The 24,454-nt window shown below is 37.0% G+C and overlaps 1 protein-coding gene across 1 annotated transcript in view; it reads right to left on the reverse strand.

Annotated features, from left to right (window-relative positions):
- The window catches only part of ARMH4 (armadillo-like helical domain containing 4), a 120,818-nt gene that overhangs the window by 78,292 nt on the left and 18,072 nt on the right, over positions 1-24,454 (reverse strand). Inside the window, exons 3-4 of the mRNA XM_027842933.1 lie at positions 21,153-21,392; positions 19,122-19,319 (exon numbers count right to left, since the gene is read on the reverse strand). Coding sequence (XP_027698734.1) covers positions 19,122-19,319; positions 21,153-21,392 — 438 coding nt within the window. The remainder of the gene's footprint in view (positions 1-19,121; positions 19,320-21,152; positions 21,393-24,454) is intronic.

Here is a 24,454-nt window from a genome sequence, read left to right on the forward strand (position 1 = left end):
CTAGGAAGGAGGCATTCTTTATTTCAAATGGCTATGGGGCAGCTAAATGGCGCAGAGGATAGAACATCAGCCCTGAAGCCAGGAGGACCTGAGTTCAAATCTGGCCTCAACCAAACACTTGACACTTACTAGCTGTGTGACCCTGGGCAAGTCATTTAACCCCAATTGCCTAAAAAAAGAAAAAATTTTAAAAAAATATTTCAGATAGCTGCCATGCAACAAGACTTGAGAGATAGTACATAGACATATGTAATCTATGCTTCCAGTGCGATGGCAGGATGAGTATTAAATGTGTCTAGTCACGGAAGTAATTATTAAGAGATATGCTCAGTCACTCTCAAGGATGTACATATCACTTGAAAAAGAGAAACTTTCCATTTCAAATGGTAAGGGGAAAATGTCTAGATATATTTGTTTCCTTTCTTTTCCTCTGCAAGCTGTCTTCTCTATCTTATCATTTTCTGACAGCCTCTCTTGGAAACTGTTTTATTGTCATAATACTTTATATTCTTTGTATTTATGCAATATCTTTCTGTCCAGGAGTACAAAGTATGACACAGAAATAATATTTCCAAGTCATATTATGAAGTACTTAGGTAGGTAGATAGACACAAGGTCATATTATCCTCTTTTCTTGTGAAATGACTCAACAGGTCAGTCATATATGACTGACTCCCACCCACATCAATTACAACAGGAACTAAAACGGAAACAAACAAACAAGCCTATCCACCATTTAGTCTAGTGTTCTATTGACCAGAGGTTAGCAAAACCCCTATGCAGGTTGTAGTTTGCCAACCCCTGCATAGATCAGATTCTTTTCTTTACTCATTGCTAAAATTTCTGGCTGGAGCTGATTGATCCAAGAGACTTAATTTACTTAGAGATACCTAGATTTGGTCCCACTGACATAAAGAGGAAAGGGAAGTAATTTGCATATATTATCTCATTTGATCCTTACAACAACCCTGGGAGGTAGGTGTAGTTATTATCCCCATTTTACAGTTGAGGCAACTGAGGCAAACAGAGGTTAAGTGACTTGCCCAGAATCACACTAAGTGACTGGGGCTGATTTTGAACTCAGATCTCCCTCACTGAAAGCTCAGCACTCTATACACTGTGCTGCCTAGCTGAGCAAAAGAACCTGACTAAACAGCATGGGGGGAGAGGTAAGGGGAATTCTCTGGATCCAGGCAAAATAGGCTACAGTAGGCTATAAATTCCATTTCTTACTTTATATGCAGATTCCTCAAACTCTTTTCCGGTTTTTCATTCCCACATTCTCCACAGCTAAGAACTGCAAAAAGTCCTGGTGGATTTGAAAAACTTCTATGACAGTCAGTCTTCAAAATGACATTTTTCTGTAATTTATTCCTAATCAGTATCCATGAAAAGTATCTGAGACAAGTCATCCCAACAAAAGATTAAGTGCCATTTCCTAAAATTCTTGGTTCTGATAAAGTTGCCTCTCTATCTTCTGCTTACTCATATACCCCTTCCCCACTGTCCCACTTCATACCAACTCCCACTTTATAGTTAACAAACTTCTCTTCATTTTAGACCTCTTTCCCTCATGCTCTGTTTGTCTTCTAGTTCTCACTGAAACCTGGTGCCTTTCTTTCCAATGTGATGAAACCTTCTCTCATACTTGATGACTCATTGAGACCTGTAGGGGACTTGCCATACTCCTTATTCCCCATAATCACAGTACAGAAAAGTCAGTGAAGAGCAGAAGGTATTCCAACTGCCTCTACCACAAGCAACCATCAGTCTTTCCTCCTTTGAGGTTTACTCACCCAATCAAGATCCTGGTGACTGTTAGCTACCAACTCCCACATGTTTCTTCCTCCTTTCTCAATAAGTTCAGTGCCTGGCTCACAATCTCCCTCTCTACCCTAATTCCTGCCTTCATTCATACTACTTTTAAGGACTTCAGCAAACATGTTGATATTCTCTCAAATACCCTGACTTCCTAGTTTTCCATCTGCTCAATTCCCACAACCGATTCCTTCACTCAACCTGATTTGCACACTCCTTTCATTGCCATCATCTCTGAGAGAAATGATTATAACCAATGATTTGGAGAGATTCAGATTTCCCCCTTTTCCTTTTTTTTTTGTCTTTGTTTTGTTTCGTTTTGCTAGGCAATGGGGTTAAGTGACTTGCCCGGGGTCACACAGTTAGTAAGTGTCAGGTGTCTGAGGCCAGATCTGATTTCAGGTCCTCCTGACACCAGGACCGGTGCTTTATCCACTGCGCCACCTACCTGCCCCTTCCCCCTTTTTCTTAATTCTCATTTCACGACCTCAGTCGCTGAAGGTTGAACTAACCTTCTCCTCTATCTAGACTCCATCCTGGTAGGGCAGCCATTGCATTCTGCTCAGGCTTAGGTGGGGCGTAAGTTCTTTGATACATTGCACTAGGCTAGGATTAACTTAAGATGTAGATGACATAATTAAAATTCAGGTCCAGCCCCTCATTGTAATATTCATTCTCTCATTAATTGTTAGCCAATCAAATATGATTGCCATCTTGGGGAACAGCCACTTCCAAAAGGGCATATAAGCTATGAACCCACCTCCGTGATTGTCTTTGGTCTAAGAGAGAGCTGGCCAAATGAACATTCTTTTATTAAAATGCTGGCATTATTAACAAAATGATTAAATTGCCCAGAAATTAAGTCCCTCAAACCTTTTTAAATGCCACACCCCAAAAGTGTTCTATTTCCATAGAAAGCACTATCAAATTCCTTTTTCCAATTACAATCTCTTATAATTCCATATCTCTCTATGCCTTAAACCCTTTCTTCATCTTCATCATGATATATAATCTCACCACTCCATAGTACTTTATGAGGCCATCACAAGTCATGCATCCAGAATAATTAGGATCATTACAATTTTATGTTATCTAATCTCAACTGGGTCCTCTCTGAAGTAAAACCATCCTTTTACTCCTAAATTTAATCTACATTGCTAGTTTCCTTCAAGATACAGTTCAAAGACCACCTTATATATGATGTTTTTCCTAGTTTTCTATCTGTTAGTGCACTTCCTTCCAAACCTACCTAGTATTCATTTTGTAAATATTACATTTATACTTATATGTGCACATGTTGTCTTCAATTACTATATAAACCCCATAGGGCAAAGATTGTTTCACTTTTGGCTTTGAATCCTCAGCACTTAGCACACAGCGTGGGACATAGTAAGCACTTCATTAATGCTTATTGATTGACTGACAGCAGATCATCACTTTATATTCTCACTTGCTTAGTAAAAATGAGCTGTTAATTTGCTAACATCTTCGGCCTACTAACTCCTATCAATTCTAGGGGAAAAAATCACTCTTTCCATCAATCTTGTATTTTTCTTTGCTAAGGTTAAAATTAAATCATAACTAAATTTCAAGTGGAAAAAGGAAACAAAAAAGAAAGCAGGGTAGTCAATATTTAACAGTGAATTTATTAGTCTTTCAGTGAATTTTCTTGCAATGACATTTTCTGCAGTAAGTCAACCAGCAGATATGTCCTTTTTGGGGGGGGGTTCAAAGAGGGAAAAGCAATTACAACAAAGTCAATTCCTCACAAAAAGAGCAGTCCCAGCACTGTGGCATGAGATTTACTTCTCAGGTAGAATTTCAAAGGAAAAAAATCTCAGACATTAAATCATAAACAAGATGTGGAAGTCAGAACATAAAAGTTAGTTTTAGAAATTGCTCATTCTTCATGGAAAATACACCTAAGAAACTCTATATTTGATATAAGAATAGTCATCAAATAGAAACCTTTTTTAGCCTTGAGTATGTAATGTGATTCTCCAGCAGATGGCCCTCAGAGATCAGGAAGGACCCAGTAACCTAAGAACTTTTGAAATGACTATAAAATGCCATCCACTCATCATAGCTAATTCATTGAAATGAAATAAGATTAAAATATCTAGTTGTTCTGTCTTCTACAGATTTGTATTACATTGATAAAGTTTGATATATTAATTCCAAATGCAAGACAATTATCCAGAAAGCTTATATATTGTGTAAGGATTGAGTTTTCATTAACCCTTTGGACTAATTCTGCAAGTACAAAATACTCAGAGGAGCACTGTAACCTGGGAAACATGTTCAAACTAAGTATCAACTAAAAGACTCATTAGCAGAACCAAAGCTAGGTTTTTATTTCACAGAATCATAGAATTTCAGGATTGCAAGGGATCTCAGCAACCATTTGTCCAAGCTATATATGAAAAGGAATACCTAGTAATATATAGCAGACAAATGGTCATCCAACCTAAGATTGAAGACTTCTAAGAAGGAGGAGCCCTCCATCTCTCAAAGTAGCCCATTCCACTTTTGGATAGCTCTAGTTGTTAGTAAGTTTTTCCTAACATCAAGCTTACTTTTCCCCTTCCCAATACACTTTTATTTCATTAAGTATTTCTCAATTATATGTAAAAAAATTAACATTCATTTTTTTAAATTTTGAGTTCCAAATTCTCTTCCCCCTTCTCCTGCTCTCTCCTCCTTGAGAAGGCAAGCAAGTTGATCTAGATGATACGTATGAAGTCATACAAAACATTTTCATTGCAAAAGAAAACAGACAAAAAAAGAAAAATAAAGTTTAAAAAGTATGCTTTGATCTGCACTCAGACTCCATCAGCTCTTTCTCTAGTAGTAGATAGCATTTTTTCATCATAAGTCCATCACAATTGTCTTGGATCAATGTCCTGATCAAAATAGCTGAGTCATTCACAGTTGATCATCATACAATATTGCTGTTACTGTGTACAATGTTCTCCTGCTTCTGCTCTTCATTTTGCATCAGTTTAGATAGGTCTTCCAAGGTTTTTCTGAAACCATCCTGCTCATCATTTCTTATAGCACAGTACTATACCATCACAATCATATACCACAACTTGTTCAGTCAGTCCCCAATTGATGGGCATTCTTTCAATTTTCAATTCTTCGCCACCACAAAAAGAACTGCTATAAATATTTTTCTATATATATAAGTCCTTTCACTTTTTAAAAAAATCTCTTTGGGATACAGACCTAGTAGTGTTATTGCTGAGCCAAAGAGTATGCACAGTTTTATAGCCCTTTGGGCGTAGTTCCAAATTGCTCTCTAGAATTGTTGGATCAGTTCACAACTCCACCAACCATGCATTAGTATCCCAATTTTCCCACATCCCAACATTCCAACATCAAGCTTAAATTGACCTCTTTATAACCTCCAACTATTGTTCTCAATCATGCTGTTTTGTGGGCCAAAGAGAACAATTCTGATCACTCCCCCACATAATAGTTCTTCAAATATTTAAAGGCACTTATCACATCCCTCTGGACTCTTCCCTTCTCCAGGCTAAATATGCCCAATTCTTTCAACCAATCATCCTGTTACATAAGTGTAAGGTCCTTCACCATACTGATTGTCTTGCTCTGGATACTCTCCAATTTAATGGCTTTTTATGTTGTGATGCCCAGAACCAAACAAAACGTTCCAGATGAGGTTGGATGTCACAGAATACAGTGAGAGTACTCCCTCCCCATTACTAGAAGCTATGTCTCTCTCTTAATGCAACCCAAGAGAATATTAGCAATTTTGGCTGCCATATCATACTACTAGCTCATCCTGAGCTTGCCATCTACTAAAATCCCCAGATCCTTTTCAGAACTGGTATCTAACTATGCCCATCTTGTACTTGTGAAGTTGATTTTTTTGTATCCAAGTATAATACTTGTCACCTTATTAGATTCAGCCCTGTTCTTTAGCCTACAGAGATTTTCTAAGCTCTGTTCTCTAGCCTACAGAGATTTTCTTAGATCCTGACTCTATTGTCCAGTGTGTTCGTTATCCCTCATAGCTTTGTGTCTTCTGCAGACTTAGTGAGCACGCCTTCCTTTTTATTTGTTTAGGTCTTGGATACCTGTCAATAATTAAATCTTTCTTTAGCTCATTGTATTTCATGATGCAGAGTCAACCAAACAGAACCAAATGAGTGATATACACAATTATTATAACATAAAAAGGCAAGTTTAAATAGCAGATAAAAAAATCAATCACATATTAAGGGTCTACTATGTGTCAGGCATTAGGTGCTGAAAAGATAAAGGCAAAAATGAAACAGCAAGCCCTCAAGAAGCTTATTTTCTTTTGGGGGAAACAAAGTGTACACTTAAATATATTTGAAATGTATACAAAATAAATTAGGTAAATATTTGGGTAGGAGGCAGCTGCCATTGGGGAGGAGGGGTCAGGGAAGAGTATAGATAGTTCTTGAACAGAGTTATAAAGGAAATAAGGATCCTAAGAGGCAAAGGTAAGGTAGTAAGACATTCCAAGCATGGAGGGTTATCCAATGCAAAGGTGCAGAGGCAAGATGAAGTGTACTTTATGACTCACAGGGGTGTGCCAGAGAGAGCTCTAACCATCTTGGAAGAGCTAATTGTTAAATTTTCAGTGTGAATATTTGTACCTCAGAAATTATCAATCACTATAAATCAAGGCTTGGTTTATTATTTTGTTGATTGTTTAGACTTGAGAAAGTGTTAATTGTGCTAAGTCCTTAAAGTCCTTGAAGAACTCCCACAGAAAGACATCTTTTAAAATGGTGCTGCTTGATTACTGTAGAAAACGTCACTGAAAGACTAACTTACTGTTAACTTATATTAATAATTCAGATTAAACTTAAAAGTGTGCATATTTTCCTCCCAAGAGAGCCTGGTTGTTAAATATTTAATAGCACACCTTTATATTACTCTACTAAGAGTGCAGTAGGACACTCAAGAAATGACATCATCATCAAATATACTTTAATAATAATAATAGTAAAGATGATGATGGTGATGATAACTGGCATTTGTATTACACTTCAAGGTTTGCAAAGTGCTTTATGTCCATTTATCTCATTTGAACCTCACAACATCCCTGTTTATTAAAAAACAACAGCAATAAATCTAGTTTGAATGAACCCTAGAGTGTTGGAAATAGATTAATGTACAATAAGCCTGGAAAGGTAAGTTGGGACCAAGTTGTGAGAGGCTTTAGAAGCTAAAGAGGGGTTGCATTTTATACAAAGGCAATACAAAATCGTTAGAGTTATTAAACAGAATGACATGCTCAAACTTGGACTTTGGGAAACTCATTTTGGCAGCTGTGTGGAAGAGAGATTGGAGAAAAGAATCTTGAGTCAGGGAGACTAGTTAGTAAGCTTTCAAAGTAATCCAGATAACAGGTGATGAGGATCTGAATGGGAGGTGGGGGAAGAGGGCCATCTCAGGAGAAATAAAGGGGCAGAGACATTAGTGAAGTAAAATTGAGTAAGGAGTCAAGGACAACCACCAGGTTGAAAACCTGATTGCCTGGAAGACCACCGATGCCCCTAACAGGAACAAAAGGGGGAAGGGAAAGAGACTAAGACAGGAGAGACAACGAGTTCACAGGACAAGTACAATGCTGACTTATACACCTGCCTTGATTCTTTCCTTTTAACAAGCGGAAAATTATTAAAGTATAAAGTTACTTGTACTGTTAGTCAGGGTCATGCTTTTATGCTCTTTTACTTAACTATTTGAGGAGTGGATTATATAATTCAACTGAAGTACAAGCATACTGGGATTTCGTATGTGTGTCAAAACAAAATTTGTCCTTTCAAAAAATTAAATAAATATTTCACTAAATGGAAAAACATTAATAATCTTTCTGTTATTGGCTCTTTAACTTACCTAGTCCCTATGTTAAATAAAATTGCTGTATTAATTTCATCATCATAATGTGTGGGTGATACTGGGTTTTTAAATTTTTTTCCAAGGAAGTGCAAACTCTGGCAGATTCTACATAGATAGAAAGGCTTCTCTCCCAGGCCCAGTGGTGCGCTACATGTCTGTCATCTAAGGACTGGCTAAACTCAGAAAAATTGAGCAAATAAAATGATCGCTTTATTTTAATTCAAGAAAAAAGAAGCAACTTCTCTCTTATATCGGGGCCACAACCACACTGAGGTATTTTTGAGGACATTACTCATACTTGGAGATGCTTGGACCTGGCCCCCAAATGGAAGTCCCCCTTTATTGTTGTTGAGTCATTTTAGTCATATCCAACTCTCGATGACCCCATTTGGGGTTTTCTTGGCAAAGAGACTGGAATGGTTTGCCATTTCCTTCTCTAGCTCATTTTACAGATGAGGAAATTGAGGCAAACGGGGTTAAGTGACTTGCCCAGGGTCACACAACTAGTAAGTGACTGAGGTTGGATTTGAACTCTGGTCTTCCTGACTCCAGGCCCAGCACTCTATCCCATGAGCCACCTAACTACCCCAAATTCCCCTTATTCAATTTTATTTATGTTTATATATAAATCAAACTGCCAGATAGAGGAATAGATAATACTTCTAGTCAGAATAATCTGTGTTCCAGTCCTTCTGATACAAGTTCAGTGATCCTGGACGAGTCACTTGACTTCTCTCAGGCTCAGTTTCTTCACCTTTATAAATGTGATAATATTAGCACCTACTTCACAGGGTTATTATGAGGATCAAATGGGACAACATTTAAACTGTTTTGCAAACCTTTAAGCACTATAGAAATGCTAGCCATTTATATGTCCCATAGCTATTTCCAGAGCACCAATGATATATCATTTCTCCATTTTCTTGTGTATTCCTTTTCTTGTGTATTTCTCACCTCACTTTCAAAAAATTTGATTTCTTGTTGACATAGCTATCTATTAAGATATCAAAAATACCTTTAACGCCTTTGTCACCTGCTGTACATTCTCAAGGAATCTTTGGTTCCAATAGCTAACTATACTTTTTCACATTAACCACAAAGGTGGTGAGCCCTTTTTAAGAACAATAATCACAGTGATCTTCCCAAATCACAGAATGAGAGACCATAGTAATAGCACAGGATAAAGCCTTTGGCCCAAGTATTGGAACAACCCCCTTCACAAAGGATTAATTTAATTTCTCATATGTCAGAAATCTATGAGCCTCAGGGCTGAGCACCTAGAACTGCCTGCTACATTAAAAACTAATTCATTAAGTATTACTTGTAACTGAAAAAAAAAACCTGGAAGCAGCCTAATGTAATTGAAATGGACAAGAAAGAGGAATATAAAAAATCTGGAATGACCTTTATGAAATAATGTAAAAGTAGAACCTGAATACACTAACTACAACCATATGAGAAAAAGTGAGTGATAACAAAAGGACAAAGAAACTGTCTGTAGAGAAAGCAATTAAAGGGGTTTTGACATGTTATGCATTGAAATTAATTCATTAAATGTTAATATGCTACTGCCTCCCCTTTACCCCAGGAGTCAACCCATACCTTTTTGGGAATTAGAAGGACAGAGTTGGGTGAATTGGAGTAAATAAGTCAATCCTTGTCTCAAGACATTCAGATCATTTCATGCCATCTACCCATCCATTAGGTCACCAAGACGTAGCCAGTATGCACTCTCCTCTCCAAAAACGTATTGGTACCTCCCCTCTCCCATCTCCACTTTTTACGTCTTGCTCTGGGAATAATAATCAAGTCAATACTACCAATACTATTGGAAAAGGTGTGACAATCTACTGCCCAATAACTCCACTCAGAACTCTTATGACTGCTTCAACCAAAGCTATCGCTCCCCAATATGTGTTGTATCTCCCTAAATGAATGTAAGCTCTATGAAGGTAAGGACTGTCTCACTTTTGTATTTTTGTCTCTAGTACCTACTAGCATAGTGCCTGGCACAAAGTAGGTGCTTAATAAATGCCTTTTGATTGATTAACTACCTGAATTGATGTCATCTTTAATAATTCATTTAAGTAAAAGGTCATTCAAGAAACTAAGAATCATTTGATTAACAGTCTATAATATGATTTATAGCTTTTTTTTTTGGTACCTACTACCCTCTTTCTTCAATATCTCTATCACCTAACTAAAGCACTACTTAATTTTCACAAGAGTAACTTGGGGGGCAGCTAGGTGGTGAAGTGGATAGAGCACTGGCCCTGAAGTCAGAAGGACCTGAGTTCAAATCTGACCTCAGACCAAACTCTTGACACTTATTAACTGTGTGACCCTGGGCAAGTCACTTAACCCCAATTGCCTAAAAAAGAGTAACTTGGGATATAATGGATATATAAAAGGTAACTTTGGGATATAAAGGATAATCAATAGGATATAATGAGAAATATTCATAGACATCAAGTCCTAGAATGTTAGATCTTAAAAATGCTTAATTCAGCCCCCTCATTTTGTAGATAGACTGAGATTTAGAGAATTATATTCTTTCCCCAAGATCACAGAGTCAATCAATAAGCATTGTGCTGAGCACTAAGGATACAAAGAAAGCAAAAGATAATCCCCTTTCCTCAAGGAGTTCACAATTTAAACCAGCTAGTTAGTTCTAGGCCTGAGATTGGAATTCATAGCTTTCTTGACTTCCAAGAGCAGGTTCTTTCTAAAATGGCATATTGCATCCCTCTATGCATCTGATTAGGATGTATAAAATGATTCATTTTTGTTTTCATAAAATAATAAAGCACTATAACAAGTATACAGGAATTTTTTTAAGTAGCTCCAACCTTTTCATAGAAGACAGTAAAAGCACAAGAGAAAGGAATAAAAAGAAATAAACACTAAGGACAATATTTACTAAATTATAATTACATCAAAAAGTAAATTATTGAAGGAAAATCCAACACAAAAATCAACTAAAATGCATGCCCATGACAACAAAGATTGTGAATAAAGTTTCATGTCAATATAGGGCAACCAATATGAATTTACAGTGTTTTAAAGTACTAAAAGCACAGCAAAAATATGACAGCCATCCTGAGCACCGAGATTCACTGAACCATGAGGAGCATATAAGCATCTAAAATCTCTGTGCTAGCAGTAAAGTGCCATAAATATGCCACCAATTCCAGACACATGAGAATAATGATTTTGGGACTAGACAACAAAATTATTTACTGCATTTTTAAAGCCATTCTCTAGATACCTGAAAGAGGGAAGAAAATCATGACTTGGGGGGGGATCTCAGAGCTTATTTTGAGAGAGAGAAAAGAGAGGGAAAGAGAGGGAGGAGGAGTGAGGAGAGGCGAGAAGGGAGAAGAAAGGGGAGGGAAGGTTTAATGGGGTAGGGGAAGAGAGAGAGATGAAAGGAGTGGGGAGAGACAGAAACAAAGTGGGAGAGAATGGGGAGGGTGAGGAGAAGAGGAAGAGGGAGAAAAGGTAGGGAGAAAGAGAGGGAAAAATTATCAGTAATTATTGAACATGCCTACTTTTCCATCTCTACAAAATTTTATGAGAATAAATCAAAGACATCTTTGATGAAAGTATGAGATAGGAATGGGCAGGTTTTCACAAATGATACTTTATAGCCAACCACATCTATAAAGTCACACAATTAACTAAAAGATATACTAAAAGTCCCATCAAAAGACCACCTTGAAGGTCTTCTTCCAAAAAGGTTTTTCCCTTGCAAATGTCAAAATCACAAAAGATTCCCTGAAAGTTGTAACAACAGAGATGACTTTGTTCAATGACTCTCTGAATGTTAATATCAAGAAATGCATAAAACCTGGAGACTTGATAATGATGTTTACTGTCATGGAAGATAACCAGAACAGAGGCCAAATTGAAGAGGGATTCCCTTTGGATGGTGATCTCCAAACACTCCTCTTTGTTAATGACATTGTTCTGATTGTACCAAATCCCTGAGATGCATAATCACCCAAAAAAAAGTTAAGCCAAACTATCCAAATAAGAAAAAAAAATGGATGAAGAATTTCTATTTTCCAAACAATAGGTAGATGGATAGAAAACTCCTTAAGATGGTACATCACAACATATATTTTAGACAAGCACTAGACATCAACATGAATTGGACTTATAATTGGACAGGAGAAAGGAAGCAGGCTGGGAAGGATTGTCTGGGAAATTTTGCAATAATGATGTAGTAATGTGACCTAGACCCCTAAAAGGGAAAGATAATGTCTTTGAAAGCAACCCAATCCCTAAAATTTCCCACACATTTCAGCAGCAGAGATCACTGGTGTCTTGGCCAAGGCACCTGGCCTATTCCAGCCCACCTAGATACTAGACAGTCCTTTCAGTCAATCTTGACCCACCCCAGACCACTTAATACTCCTTTCACAATTGCTCTTGACCCACCCCAGACTACTTTACTCCTTTCACTATTGCACCTCGCCCACTCAGGCTATTTACCACTCCTTAATCCCATCCAGATCTTTTCACTGTCCTTTTTTTATATATACACACACTCATCAGTCTTATCCCCATTAAGTTACAGATTCACTAGGAATCTAGCCCACTCCTACTGACATTATAATAAACCTTGCCACTTTGACTGAAAGAAGGTTTGAGTGTGTGAATTCACTCCAGGCAGACCTCCTTGTACCTTGACATTTCATGGTTCCCAGCAACCCCAAACTGCATCATAATTTTTAATGAGTCTGAGTTTCTCCTAGAAACAAAGACCCCTTCTTTTTAACAACAGTATTCTTTTGGTGATCCTGCCTATGAGTCACAGAATATCATAATCTCCAAAGAATTAATGTTGAAGGTCACCCAAAAAGCAATGAAAAGGTACATGGCAGCATGAGTAGACTACAGTAAATTGCCACTAAAGAATTGTGTAAGAGAAATCACATAAAGGATGTTATCAGAGAAATGTGTGGCTGAAAAAGAAGGTAAGCCAGTCATGTGGTGAGTGTGAGAGAAAAATCAATAGAAAACTTATATATTCCTCCCTATGTCAAAAGATCCAGAAAAAAATCTCCCCAGCACATGGAGGAAATCTCCTATGAGAGGTTTCTGGAAGTTCATGGGAAAGAGATCACAAAGGATGAGAGTACATAGAATGTGATCTGCAATGTAGAAAGTAGTTGCCACACTGATGAAATCAAAGATCCATTAAATCAGGAAGATAAAGGAAATCATCAATGACTGGGATTCTCATACTAGCATCCTTGCCCTTTGTGAATCAGGTTTTTATTTTAGATAAATTTTATATATTTTAGATAGATGTTTTAATAAAAAACTTAAAGCAAGTAAGAAAATGAAAAAGTACAAACCATACTTCCCCCTCTGTACCTCATGCAACTAAAAGTAGCTCAGCAGAAGCTTCATTTGTTTAATGCTATATAATATAACATAAAAACTATAGTCTTGTTTAAAAACTCATTATTTCAGTCAATATAGGAGTGTGCATATTTGTCACTCATTTTTCCATCAAAATAAAGGAAAATATTCTATCATTCCATCCCATAACAGCATTCTTCTCTTTCACTCTCCCCACATTTATGCATGTTTTAGTGGCTTGGTCATTGAGTCCAAATTAGAATTAGAAGCATTTCCACGATGCTTAAGCCAAAATCTGCATTCATCCTTAGTATAACTGAAGCATTGAACATCCTTAACACAATGCTGCAGAATCCCCAGTAGCAGTAAACTATTCAGTTTGATTCCATTATTCTTATTTGTTAATCTTATAGGACCAAACAGCAGACACTTAAAGCAAAACATTTAAATGTGCTTTACAAATGAATCCTTTGATCTTTGAAGTGGTCCCAGATGAGATTATAATTGAATCTTCTTTTCATTTCCACCATCACACGTCCAGATACCCGATGAATTTAATAGTCACATAACAAGCTGGCAATTGGAAAGGAAGTTCTCTCTAAGAGAGGGAATGTTCAATCAGATAGAAAGCTCAGATAGATGAACTCGAAGACATCTTCCATTTTAATTATAATGGCTGAAAAGTACATATTTCTTCCTCGAAAATTATATAAAGAGAACAGGGAACTGAGCTCCTGGGCAGCATGGCATGAGTCCAAGTTTCTCCTCTGACACATACTGCCTATATCATTCTGAGCAAGTCACTTAACTTTTCAGTGCCCCTGGCAACTCTCTAAGACTCATAAATTGCAAAGATACTGACTGTCATGGGTAGAATGAGCTTCCTCATCTACAAGTCCCCTATATCAATAAAGTCATATGTATATTTCCTATCTCCTATGATGATTACATGAGCTTAGTAGTGTCCACAGCATAGCTAAGTAAAAAAAGAAAAAGTATTAGTTTTTTCTTCAATGGAGAATGAAAATTTACTTAGCTATGCTAAGTATCAGTGTTCAAAGTATTAGATCTATTTCCTTCTTAATAGTTTTTATTTAGCTTTGCTAAACATCAAAGTTTTGAAGCCTTTTCCCTCAAGCCACCAAAGAAATTAATTTTTCAAGTATTTTTTTGTTCCCAGCCTCCCCCTAACCTTCCCTCCTCTACATGTCTGTCTTTCTCTGTCTCTCTGTCTTTGTCCTTGTCACTCTGTCTCTCTCTGTTTCTATCTCTGCCTTTTTTTTCTCTGTCTCTCTTTCTGTCTCATAAACTCTCTCTCTCTCTCTCTCTCTCTCTCTCTCTCTCTCTCTCTCTCTCTCTCTCTTTCTTTCTTCCTGTCTTCTGAAAATGTCAAACCTCTTCAGTGGCAGCTGGAAGTATATGGTGGAGGGTTCATATCCTACATAGGCTAAGCTGAATCTCAATCTTTGGCTACCTTTTCTGTTTTGTTATTTTCTTGAGTTAACTGACAAATGTTGGACGGGATGTGGAAAAAGTGGGACATTAATACACTGTTGGTGGAGCTGTGAACTGATCTAACCATTTTAGAGAGAAATCTGGAATTATATTCAAAGAGTTATAAAACTATGGATACCTTTTGACACAGCAATACCACCATTAGGTCTGTTTCCCAAGGTAATCAGGGGAAAAGGAAGAGAAGCTATATACTCTAAAATATTTATAGCAGCTCTCTTTGTAGTGGCAAAGAACTATAAATTGAAAGGATACCCATCAAGTGGGGAATGGCTAAAAAAGTTGTGGTACATGATTGTGATGGAATACTACTGTGCAGTAAGAAATGATGAGCTGATTGATTTAAAAAAAAATATGGAAAGACTTGCATGAAATAATGAAAAATGAAGTGAGCAGAACCTAGAGAATGTTGTGCACAGTAACAGCAATATTGTTCAAAGAATAATTGTGAACAACCACGTTATTCTGAATACTATAAATACTCAAATCAACTATAAAGGACCATGAAGGAAGATGCTATCCACCTGCAGAGAAAGAACTGATAAATAGAAGTATGCATAGTTTGGATTTACACATATTTATAAATCTGTGTCAAATGGTGGCCTTCTTAGTGTGGAGTGGGAAGGGAGAGAGACAGGAACTTAAAATGTAACCAAAAAAATAAATTTAGTATAATTTTTTTTAAAAAATAAGTTAATTGAGCAGTGATTCTGAGATGCCTTGAAGGCAAGCTTATAAGTTGGAAAGTTTGGGGAGATCCTGAGTCCTCAGTTGATGCTGAGTATACTTGGGATAGGGCTCCCAGCAGTGCTTCTTAGAGACGACTACCAGAGGGAAGATAAGTCCAACCCATAATCTAACTGGTCAAAAGACATGGACCTGAAGAAAACTGTTTGGACAGTGCAGTGCTGAATCAAAGGTGAAATGCTGATTCAGCAGTCCTGTAAACAACTTCATGTTTTGATGTTTAAGTCTCAGCCTCCAGGAAGAGTTTGACAGTAATTATATATTACTGCATCTTGTTTAAGTCTTTGAATGTCTCTTGAGCCAAGTATTTTTTTTGTGCATAGTGGAAATAAACTGCTATCCTATACCTGATTCACAGTAAACACTAAGAATCTTTCCACTTTCTTCCCTTTTGGGGGAGACCTTGAACCAAATCTAGACTTTAAGAGATTTTCCCCTATGGTTCTGAAATGGGAGGTATAAAGAACTAGTGAGTTCAAGGGGGAAAAAAGAGTGTGACTCCACTCTTCAAAGGACAGCACTCCCTGACTCCTCAGAATTGAATCCAGTACACATACTTGGGTCCAGAACTGAGAGAGGCCCTTTAGTGGAAGAGAGGATTAGTGTCGCAGCTCCACAAACACAACAGAGGGTTATTTGTGTGGTTACAATATTAATAACTATATCAGTTACTTTAATTTAGACTTCTCCTTTTCAAAGATGAACTTTCCATCAGAATTGCTTTGTCCCCTTTTCCTTTATCCATCTTCTATTTTTTCTCCATTTCACTGATTCTCTGAAACACTCTTTTGAAACCTTTAGTGATTTTAGTCTCTTACAAAGAATCTGTGAAAACATCACATGAAGATAATTTCAATATCCCTACCATAATATAAATTAATCTTACTGAATGAAATTTTGGGCAGATGCAAAAGGCCAGGAAGGTACTTTCTTTGCATTACATTACATTCTTCAAGCAGAAGGACATACTACTCCATGGAGTACAATTTTGTGTTCTCTTAAATAAAATTACTTTCATCAAGAATTCTAAGCAGATGCAGACCCAGATTATCCAATTACTAATTTATTTTACTTGTGAAACTGTTCTGGAGGTCTGACAGTTGAACACATACTGCACCCATTCTATTAATTCCCCGGAATGTTTGACACCAGCAAATGTTGGAAGTGAGCTAGCCACTTAGCAGCTTGGCCTTGATCTAAGAGCTCAGTCTGCTTTATTTCTCCCAATCGCTGGGATAGGAAGGTTTAGTCCTGAATTCCCAATGAACACAAGACATCCCATTACAATTCTCTCCCTAATGGTTAAGAAAAATAAAAAAGATATGAGGTTAAAAAAACATGAGTGGAGGGAGAGAAGATGACCTTTCTCTCTCCATCAGTTTCTCATTTGGGTTTCAGCATTTTTAAATAGCTGCAGTCATGTTGAAGAAGAGGACAATAAGCTCTGACTGCATTCAACTCTGAATCATCTCTTTTAAAGTTACACATATAACTCAAGGACATTAAGGATGGAAAGAAAGGCTCCTACATATACCAAAATATTCATAGCAATATTTTTGGGGTTGACAAAACCTGGAAACTAAATGTGAAACCATTGATTGAGGAATAGCTGAACAAATTATAACATGAACATAAAGGTATACTACTCCACTATAAGAAATAAAGAATATGAAAAATTTGGAGATGAATTGAAAGACATAAAAAGACTGTATTACATGCAGAGTAATAAAATAGGCAGAGGTAGGAGAACAATACACACAATGTTTTTACTTCTTGCTGTTGTTCGTCCTTCATACTTGAAGAGGAACAATGACATCACAATGTTGGGGTCAAGGTACAGTGTGTTCAATTGTGAGTGATCAATCTAACATAAGCTTTGAAGGCTCTACCACAGGTCAGGCACAAATTGTCTCTTTGAACATAACTCTAGATTTGTACATCTCACATATCTGTTGTGCTATTAGTACTAAACTAAAAAAAAAAAATACTAAGGAAAATACTATCCACATCCAAAGAAAGAACTATGGAGTTTGAATGCAGATCGAAGCATACTATTTGCTATTTCTTTTCTTCTGTTGTGTTTTGTTTCCTCTTTCTGGTGGTTCCTCCTATTGCTTCTAATTCTTACTTACAACAAGACTAATGTGAGAATATGTTTAATATGAATGTGTATGTATAGCCTATATCAGATTGAGTGCCATCTTGGGAAGGGAGGTGGGGAGGGAGAAGGAGAAAAATTTAAAACTCAAAAACTTATGGAAGTGAATGTTGATAAATCAAAATAAATTAATTTTTAAAAATGTTTAAAAAACACTAAAAGACAGATGACTTTAATTTAAATAATCTTGGTCTAGGAGAACAAATAATGAAATGTACTTTCCTTCTTTCAGGAGAAAGGTGGGGCAACACTGCTATGGAATGATGCACATTGCTGCATTAATCAATTTCATTTAATTTTCATTCTTTGTTACAAGGAAGGGCTTAATGGGGAAAATAGGAATAAATTGAGAAATGTTGCTGGTGTGAAAATAGCAAGAATTAATAAAACAGGAAGGAAGGAAGAAGAGAAGGATGGGGAAAAGGGATGAAAGAAAGGAGGGAGGAAGATCAGAGTAGGGAAGGAGGAGAGGAAAGGAGAAGGAGAAGAGGAAAGGAAGAGAAGAGAAGTAGAGAGAAGGAGAGGAAGAAAAGAGGAAAGGAAGGGAGAATGGAGGAAGGGAGGAGACAGAAGACAGAAGAAGGGATAAATGGAAAGAAGGAGGAAGGGAAGTGAGGATGGAGGGAAATAGGGAGAGAGAAGGGAGGGAGGGAGCAAGGGAAAAAAGAAAGGAGGAAGGAGGAAAGAATGAACAGAGGGAAGAAGGAAAAATGGGAGGAGGAACAAAGGGAGAGAAGGATGAGAGGAATAAGGGAAAGAGGGAAGAAAGGCATAAAAAAAAGAAGAAGGGAAAGTACAGAAGGAAGGAGGGAAGACAGGCAATTATTTTTTTTCAAGAGTTTTCCAGTGTTATTGGAAAGGGGTTCTATATTCCTTCAAACTACATAGTTTGGTGACCCTAGGACATCATCTATGGTTTCAGCATCTCAAGTCATTATCAAATATCACAGCATGTTAATTTCTCTGTCTAGCCTACTTGTTTTAAGTGAAATAACTGTTCCAACCAGGTCAAGTAACACCCTCCTAGTCATAGAAGAATGTCATTAGATTACATGAGTAAAGAACAAAAAGATGTAATTATAGGAAAATTAGATTGGGGATAACTCAAACTTTCTTTCTTTCTTTTTTTTTAGATTAAGTTGCATTATCTCATCCAGATCAGAAGTGTAGAGGCCACTCATGGCCAAATCTCCCTCCTGATTGGCACAGGAGGTTTTTGTTGTTGTTGTTGTTGTTGTTGTTTGGTGTTGTTGGTTTTTTTTGTGCATGGGAGTTTTGACCTGCTCAGTCTCTTATGTGGGCCAGTTGTCCCCTCCTTAAGCAGCCTGGTAAGCCACTGCCCTCTTTCTGGAAGCACACCATAATGAGGACGCCAGATTGCTTACACCAAATAACTGCAGCTCAAAACTCCCAAGCTGAAGACATCAGCCTCAGCCTCCCCAGCAGCAGTGATTACAGGCATGTACCACCACACCTAGTTCAAACTTTCCACCTACCAATCTAGTCAAATAAGAAGCCCTCACTGAGACTTCTGAGAGGAAATAGCTTTGCACTCAAACATCTTTCACCAACACCCTCCCAAAAATGCTCACTTCCAGAACACAGATACCTTGTGATTCCATCTGTTCCAGGTCATATGTCACAGAAGTACTAATGTGTCTTATCGATGGAACGGTTCTTATGGTGGAAGTTACAGAAGCAGACATCAGGGAAATATCCATCATCTCCTCCATCATTCCTGGAAGGGTCACTGAAGGGTCAAAGGCTGGAGGTAATGTCTCTTCTTTTGAGTTGGTGACTGTTAAGGCTATCAATTTTTAAAAATTGTTTTTAATATTTTTAAGACAGGACAGTAAGCAAATTATCACAGAAAATGAAAAACATTAATGTGAACCCTTATTTCTCAAGCAAGAGTCAAAATACCAATATCCCAAAACTCAAAATAAACCATCCTTGGAAATAAGGAGAAGGGGCTTCCCTGAACTAAATCAATTCATATATTTTTAATTAGAGGTTTCTCTTCTGGGACAGGAAGTCATAGAATCATCAAAGGATCATAGATTTAGAGCTGAAAAGGATCTGTCATAAGTCACAAAGATTGTTTTTCTTTTTACCACCCAACTAATTAGTCTGTATGCTACATTATAGGAGGCTAGAATGCTGGACCTGGAGTCAGGAAGACTCATCTTTCTGGGGGGAAAAAACATGAGAAAGAATAAAATAAGTGAAAAAATATGTTTCAATCTGTATTCAAAGTCCATCAGTTCTTTATCTGGATGTGGACAGCATTTTCCTTCATGAGTCATTTGTACTTGTCTTAGATCATTGTGTTGCTGAGAAGAGCTGTAGACTCGTCTTTCTGAATTCAAATCTGGCCTCAAACACTTACTAGCTGTGTGACCCTGGACAAGTCACTTAGCCCTGTTTGCCTCCATTTCCTCATCTGTAAAATAAGCTTAAGAGGGAAATGGCAAACCACACCAGTATCTTTGCCAAGAAAACCCAGTGGGGTCACAAAAAGTCAGACACTACTGAAAAATGACTGAACAACATGCCACACTATGAACTTATTACAACTTTGATGGCTACATTCCATAAGCCAACAAATACTGATTGAGTATCTACTATGGAGAGGCAGTGAGGTATGGTAGACAAAGAGCTGTCCTTCTGACACATTTTGGCTGTGTGACCCTGGGCAAAATATTTAACCCCTCAGTGCTCTAGAGCACAGCCTAATAATACTAAGAATTGCTGACCTGTATTGGTAAAGAGAATTTCCTAACCCAGAAGCTCCCTATACCATTAAAATCAAAGGTCCAGTCCTGTCCTATCCTACCTTCCATATAAAAGTACCACGTAAGAAAGCTCAACTGATAGTTCACCACCAAAAAAGAATGAAACTAAAAAATATTCAGGGATTTTCTCCAGATCAAAACAGTCCTGGTAGGCGGTCATTTCCAATTTTGAGATCTCTGAAAACACACGTCAGTAAACAAAGCTAAATCTGGCAAATTAAGATAGACCTGAGTAGACTGAAGAGTATTATACTGGATTTATTCTGCATATACCTTATTTGTACATAGTTGTTCACATGTCATCTCCCACATTAGACTGAGAGCCCCTCAAGGGCAAGGCCTGTTTTTAATTTTTTTTTTTGTTATCTCCAGTGCTTAGCCCAATGCCTGGCACATAGTACTTTAAAAATGCTTGTTGATTTGACGTGATTTGAATGGGCATGAGATAAACCATAGCTTAGGTTTAGCTTAGGGATTGATCCAGGCTTTTTGAGATGCCATTAAATCTAAACATTCTCTTAAAATCCCATAGATGACATCTTGGACTGACCTCTGGATATGCCAGACCATTCTAGATATTTCAGAGAATTTCAAATCCCTTTTGCCCCCATCTAGTTTGGCTTCTAGATATGCATATATGCTGTTGTTGTTGAGTCATTTTCAGTCATGTCCAACTCTTCATGACCCATTTGGGGTTTTCTTGGCAAAGATACTGGAGTGGTTTGCCATTTCCTTCTCCAGCTCATTTATACGGGTATATGCATCGCCGCATTAAATTCCATGTCATCTCATAGAATGTACTCAGCCCATAACATTGATCCAGACTCTAAACTTAATTTCCATACCTGGAGTAACTGCCAGAGACAAAGATGTGGCAGTCCCTGAGATAGCAGTTGCCAAGTATTCGGACTTTCTTGGTGGTTGAGTCACGCTAGAAACTACTGTGATGGGAGATGGGCTCTTATTTCTTTCCTCAGGCTCACCAGATTTTCTGGTGATCTCCGGGGTAGAATCCTGCTCACGTATAACAGATGATAAAGTGACTCCTCCATCTTGACTAGGCATCATCTCTTGAGCTATACTGACTAAAAAAGAGAAGATATAAAATTTTTATTTCAAATATTCCACTAAATCCCTGTCTCCCCAAGTCAGTGTATAATTAATAAAACATGACAAAACAAAGAGATGTTTCAGGGGAAAAGGCTGTCATAGTAGCTATAGAGGATATTTTTAAAGGAAAAGAACCACCAAATAAGTTTGTCCTTTCCCCCCAGAGAGAAAAGAAATCTATAAAACCAAGTAAAAGATATGATTTTATATGTGGAAGCAAATTCTGAAAACAAAAAAGAAAGGCCAAAACAAAAATCCAACTCTGGCTGACCCAATTTTAGGCACATACAAATGTCAAAATGATCAATTAAGAGGAAACAAATTTCACATAATTGTATGACACCCAAAAATTTCCACAGGCAATATTTTCATGCATAATTCAACTATGAGAGGGATAAGAGAGCCAGTTTTTTTTTAAAACATTTAATGCTGCACCAATAGGTGATGGTTCAATATCTATATATGTTCAGTAAGGGAAAATTGCCATATGAATACCACTAACCCACTTTGGCTTTTATTGTGCAGATCATAAGTAGACTGTAAACTGCTCAAATAAATTATTATTAAGAGTGGGGATTAAAGTATGGGGTTTTTTTGTGCCTGCTGACAAAAGGGGTCCTCAATAAATGTTGATTGACTCACATTCTAAAACTCCATTTTCAGGACAGCTTATAAACTTTTTTTTTCTCAATCCCACTTCCAGTTACAAGACATATTAGAGATGCTGGTCAATTCTAAAACTAATTAAAACAAAAATAGAAACCTTAGAAAGTTGATCAATCGATTTAAACATCATGTTTTAAAGCATAATAGCTTTATTCAAACTTTATTGCTATGTCTATCGTCTAAGTAATCTATCTACTTTCTGGGGTTGAGAGCTTTAATTTTTCAATATATAGTAATTAATTCCTTTTCTTATCAGTTCACTGGAATGCCCACTTTTTCTGCTTTTTTTCTTTCTGAGGAGCTGAAATACCTCATGTGAGCAAGAATAAAAATTTTAAAGATTATTCCTATTTCTATAATATAAGTATACATTTATTATATGTACACATATGTATATCTTTATCCAGTGTGGTGTAATGAACAGATGTTGAAGGAAGAGTCAGAAAACTTGAGTTTGAATTTCACCTCAGATACCTGCTAGCTATGTGATTCTGGTCAAATCGTCTAACCTCCCTTAGCCTCAGTTCTCTTATCTGTCAAATGCAAGTAATAATAGTGCTTAACTCACAAAGTTGCTGTGAAAATAATAATAAAAAAAAATAATAATACCTAGCATTTTTATAGTGTTTTAAGGATTACAAAGCACTTTACAAGTATTATATCATTTTATCTTCATAACAACTCTAGGAGGTAGGTGTTATTATTATCCCCCTCCTATGAATGAGGATTGTTGTTCAGTTATTTTTCAGTCACATCCAATTCTTCACGACCCCATTTGGGGTTTTCTTGGCAAAGATACTGAAGTGGCTTGTCATTTCCTTCTCCAGCTCATCGTACATGTGAGGAAACTGAGGCAAACAGGGTTAAGTGACTTACCCAGAATCACACAGATGTGTGAGGCCAGTGTCTGAGGCCAGATTGGAACTCAGGAAGATGAGTCTTCCTGACTTCAGGCCCAACACTCTATCCATTGCACCACCTAGCTGCCAATGGATGAGAAAACTGAGGTTAAATGACTAGCTCAGGGATGAGAAAACTGAGGTTCAGAGTCACACAGCTAGGAAGTGTCTAAGGCCAAATTTGAACCCTGGTCTTTCTGACTTTATGTCTAGCACTCTATCCACTACGCCACCTAGCTAATGTCACATATATAAAGCATTTTTCTAACTTTAAAGCCCTGTATCATTACCCAGAGAGAGCTAAATTTGGAGTGAGTGGCTTTAGGTTCAAATCTCAGCTCTGCTATTTGCTACCACCTGTATGATGTTGGGTAAGTTACTATGGGACACAGTTTCCTCACCTATAAAACGAGGTGGGTGGGAAGAGGGGGACTAAATAACCTGTGATATATCTTCCTTCTCTAAATTGATGAAACAATGAAACTTTGTATTATTATTTTCTTTTTATATGTACTTATATGTATATGAGTACATCTCAATGGTGCCAAAGGACTTGAGACCAGGAACTATGGTTGTATCTCTCAGAATTACTAGTACCTAGCACACTGCCCTCCATGCTATAAGAATTCATTGCATATTTATTTGATTATTATCAGATTGGTATAAACTTATCTTATTGCAAGCTTTCTAGGGTCTTGTTCAATTTTGAATTTTTCCCATTTTTCCAAAGCATAATGTATACTTTTGTTAACAAATAAGAGAAAAATTAAATAAAACAGCCTTTACCTGGGGTTCCAGAATGTAGCAGAAGTACAGATTTAGGTTTCAAGTCTTTAAAATGGCAGGTTACTACACATAGGTGGTTAGTAATAAACAGGAATAAGGGAACAGGAGAGAGAACTGGGGAGAGTTATGGTTATAGAAAGAGGAGTTAAAGTGTATGCTATATATTCCATTCTTCCTACTTCAGATAACTACAGGAATAATTTTAGTAACTGTAGGAAAATTGAAAGTCCTGATCTTCAGCTGAAACCAGGTATTAAAAATATTCTCGTTTAGAGGAACAACCTTTAAAAGACAATTATGCTATTTCTGGAATCTATTAGGGAAATTGCTAATATCCTAAATTTTGTAGTCACCAAACTCAGACTAGGAGAAGGAAAATTATATTTTTCCTTCATTAACTAAATCAAATTTTAGTTATGCTTTTTAAAAAGTCATTTTAAACTTGAAGTTTTCTATTAAGATTGAATATTTGAATTGAACTGAAAGTGAATTGAAGATCTGAATTAAAAATTCCCCATTGAAATGGAGGAAAATGTTTGACATCTTTGAACTCTACGGTCCTTTTTCACACCCCAATATAAAATAAGCATCCATGTAGAACATTTCACTTTCCCTCTTTCCCCAAATAGTAATGTGACACACTGCTCATGATAAAAGGAAAATCGACTTGGTTATTAAGTTAGAAT

Source organism: Vombatus ursinus, unplaced genomic scaffold (genome assembly GCF_900497805.2).
Source record: "Vombatus ursinus unplaced genomic scaffold, bare-nosed wombat genome assembly UNPS02014893.1, whole genome shotgun sequence".
Lineage (NCBI taxonomy): Eukaryota > Metazoa > Chordata > Mammalia > Diprotodontia > Vombatidae > Vombatus > Vombatus ursinus.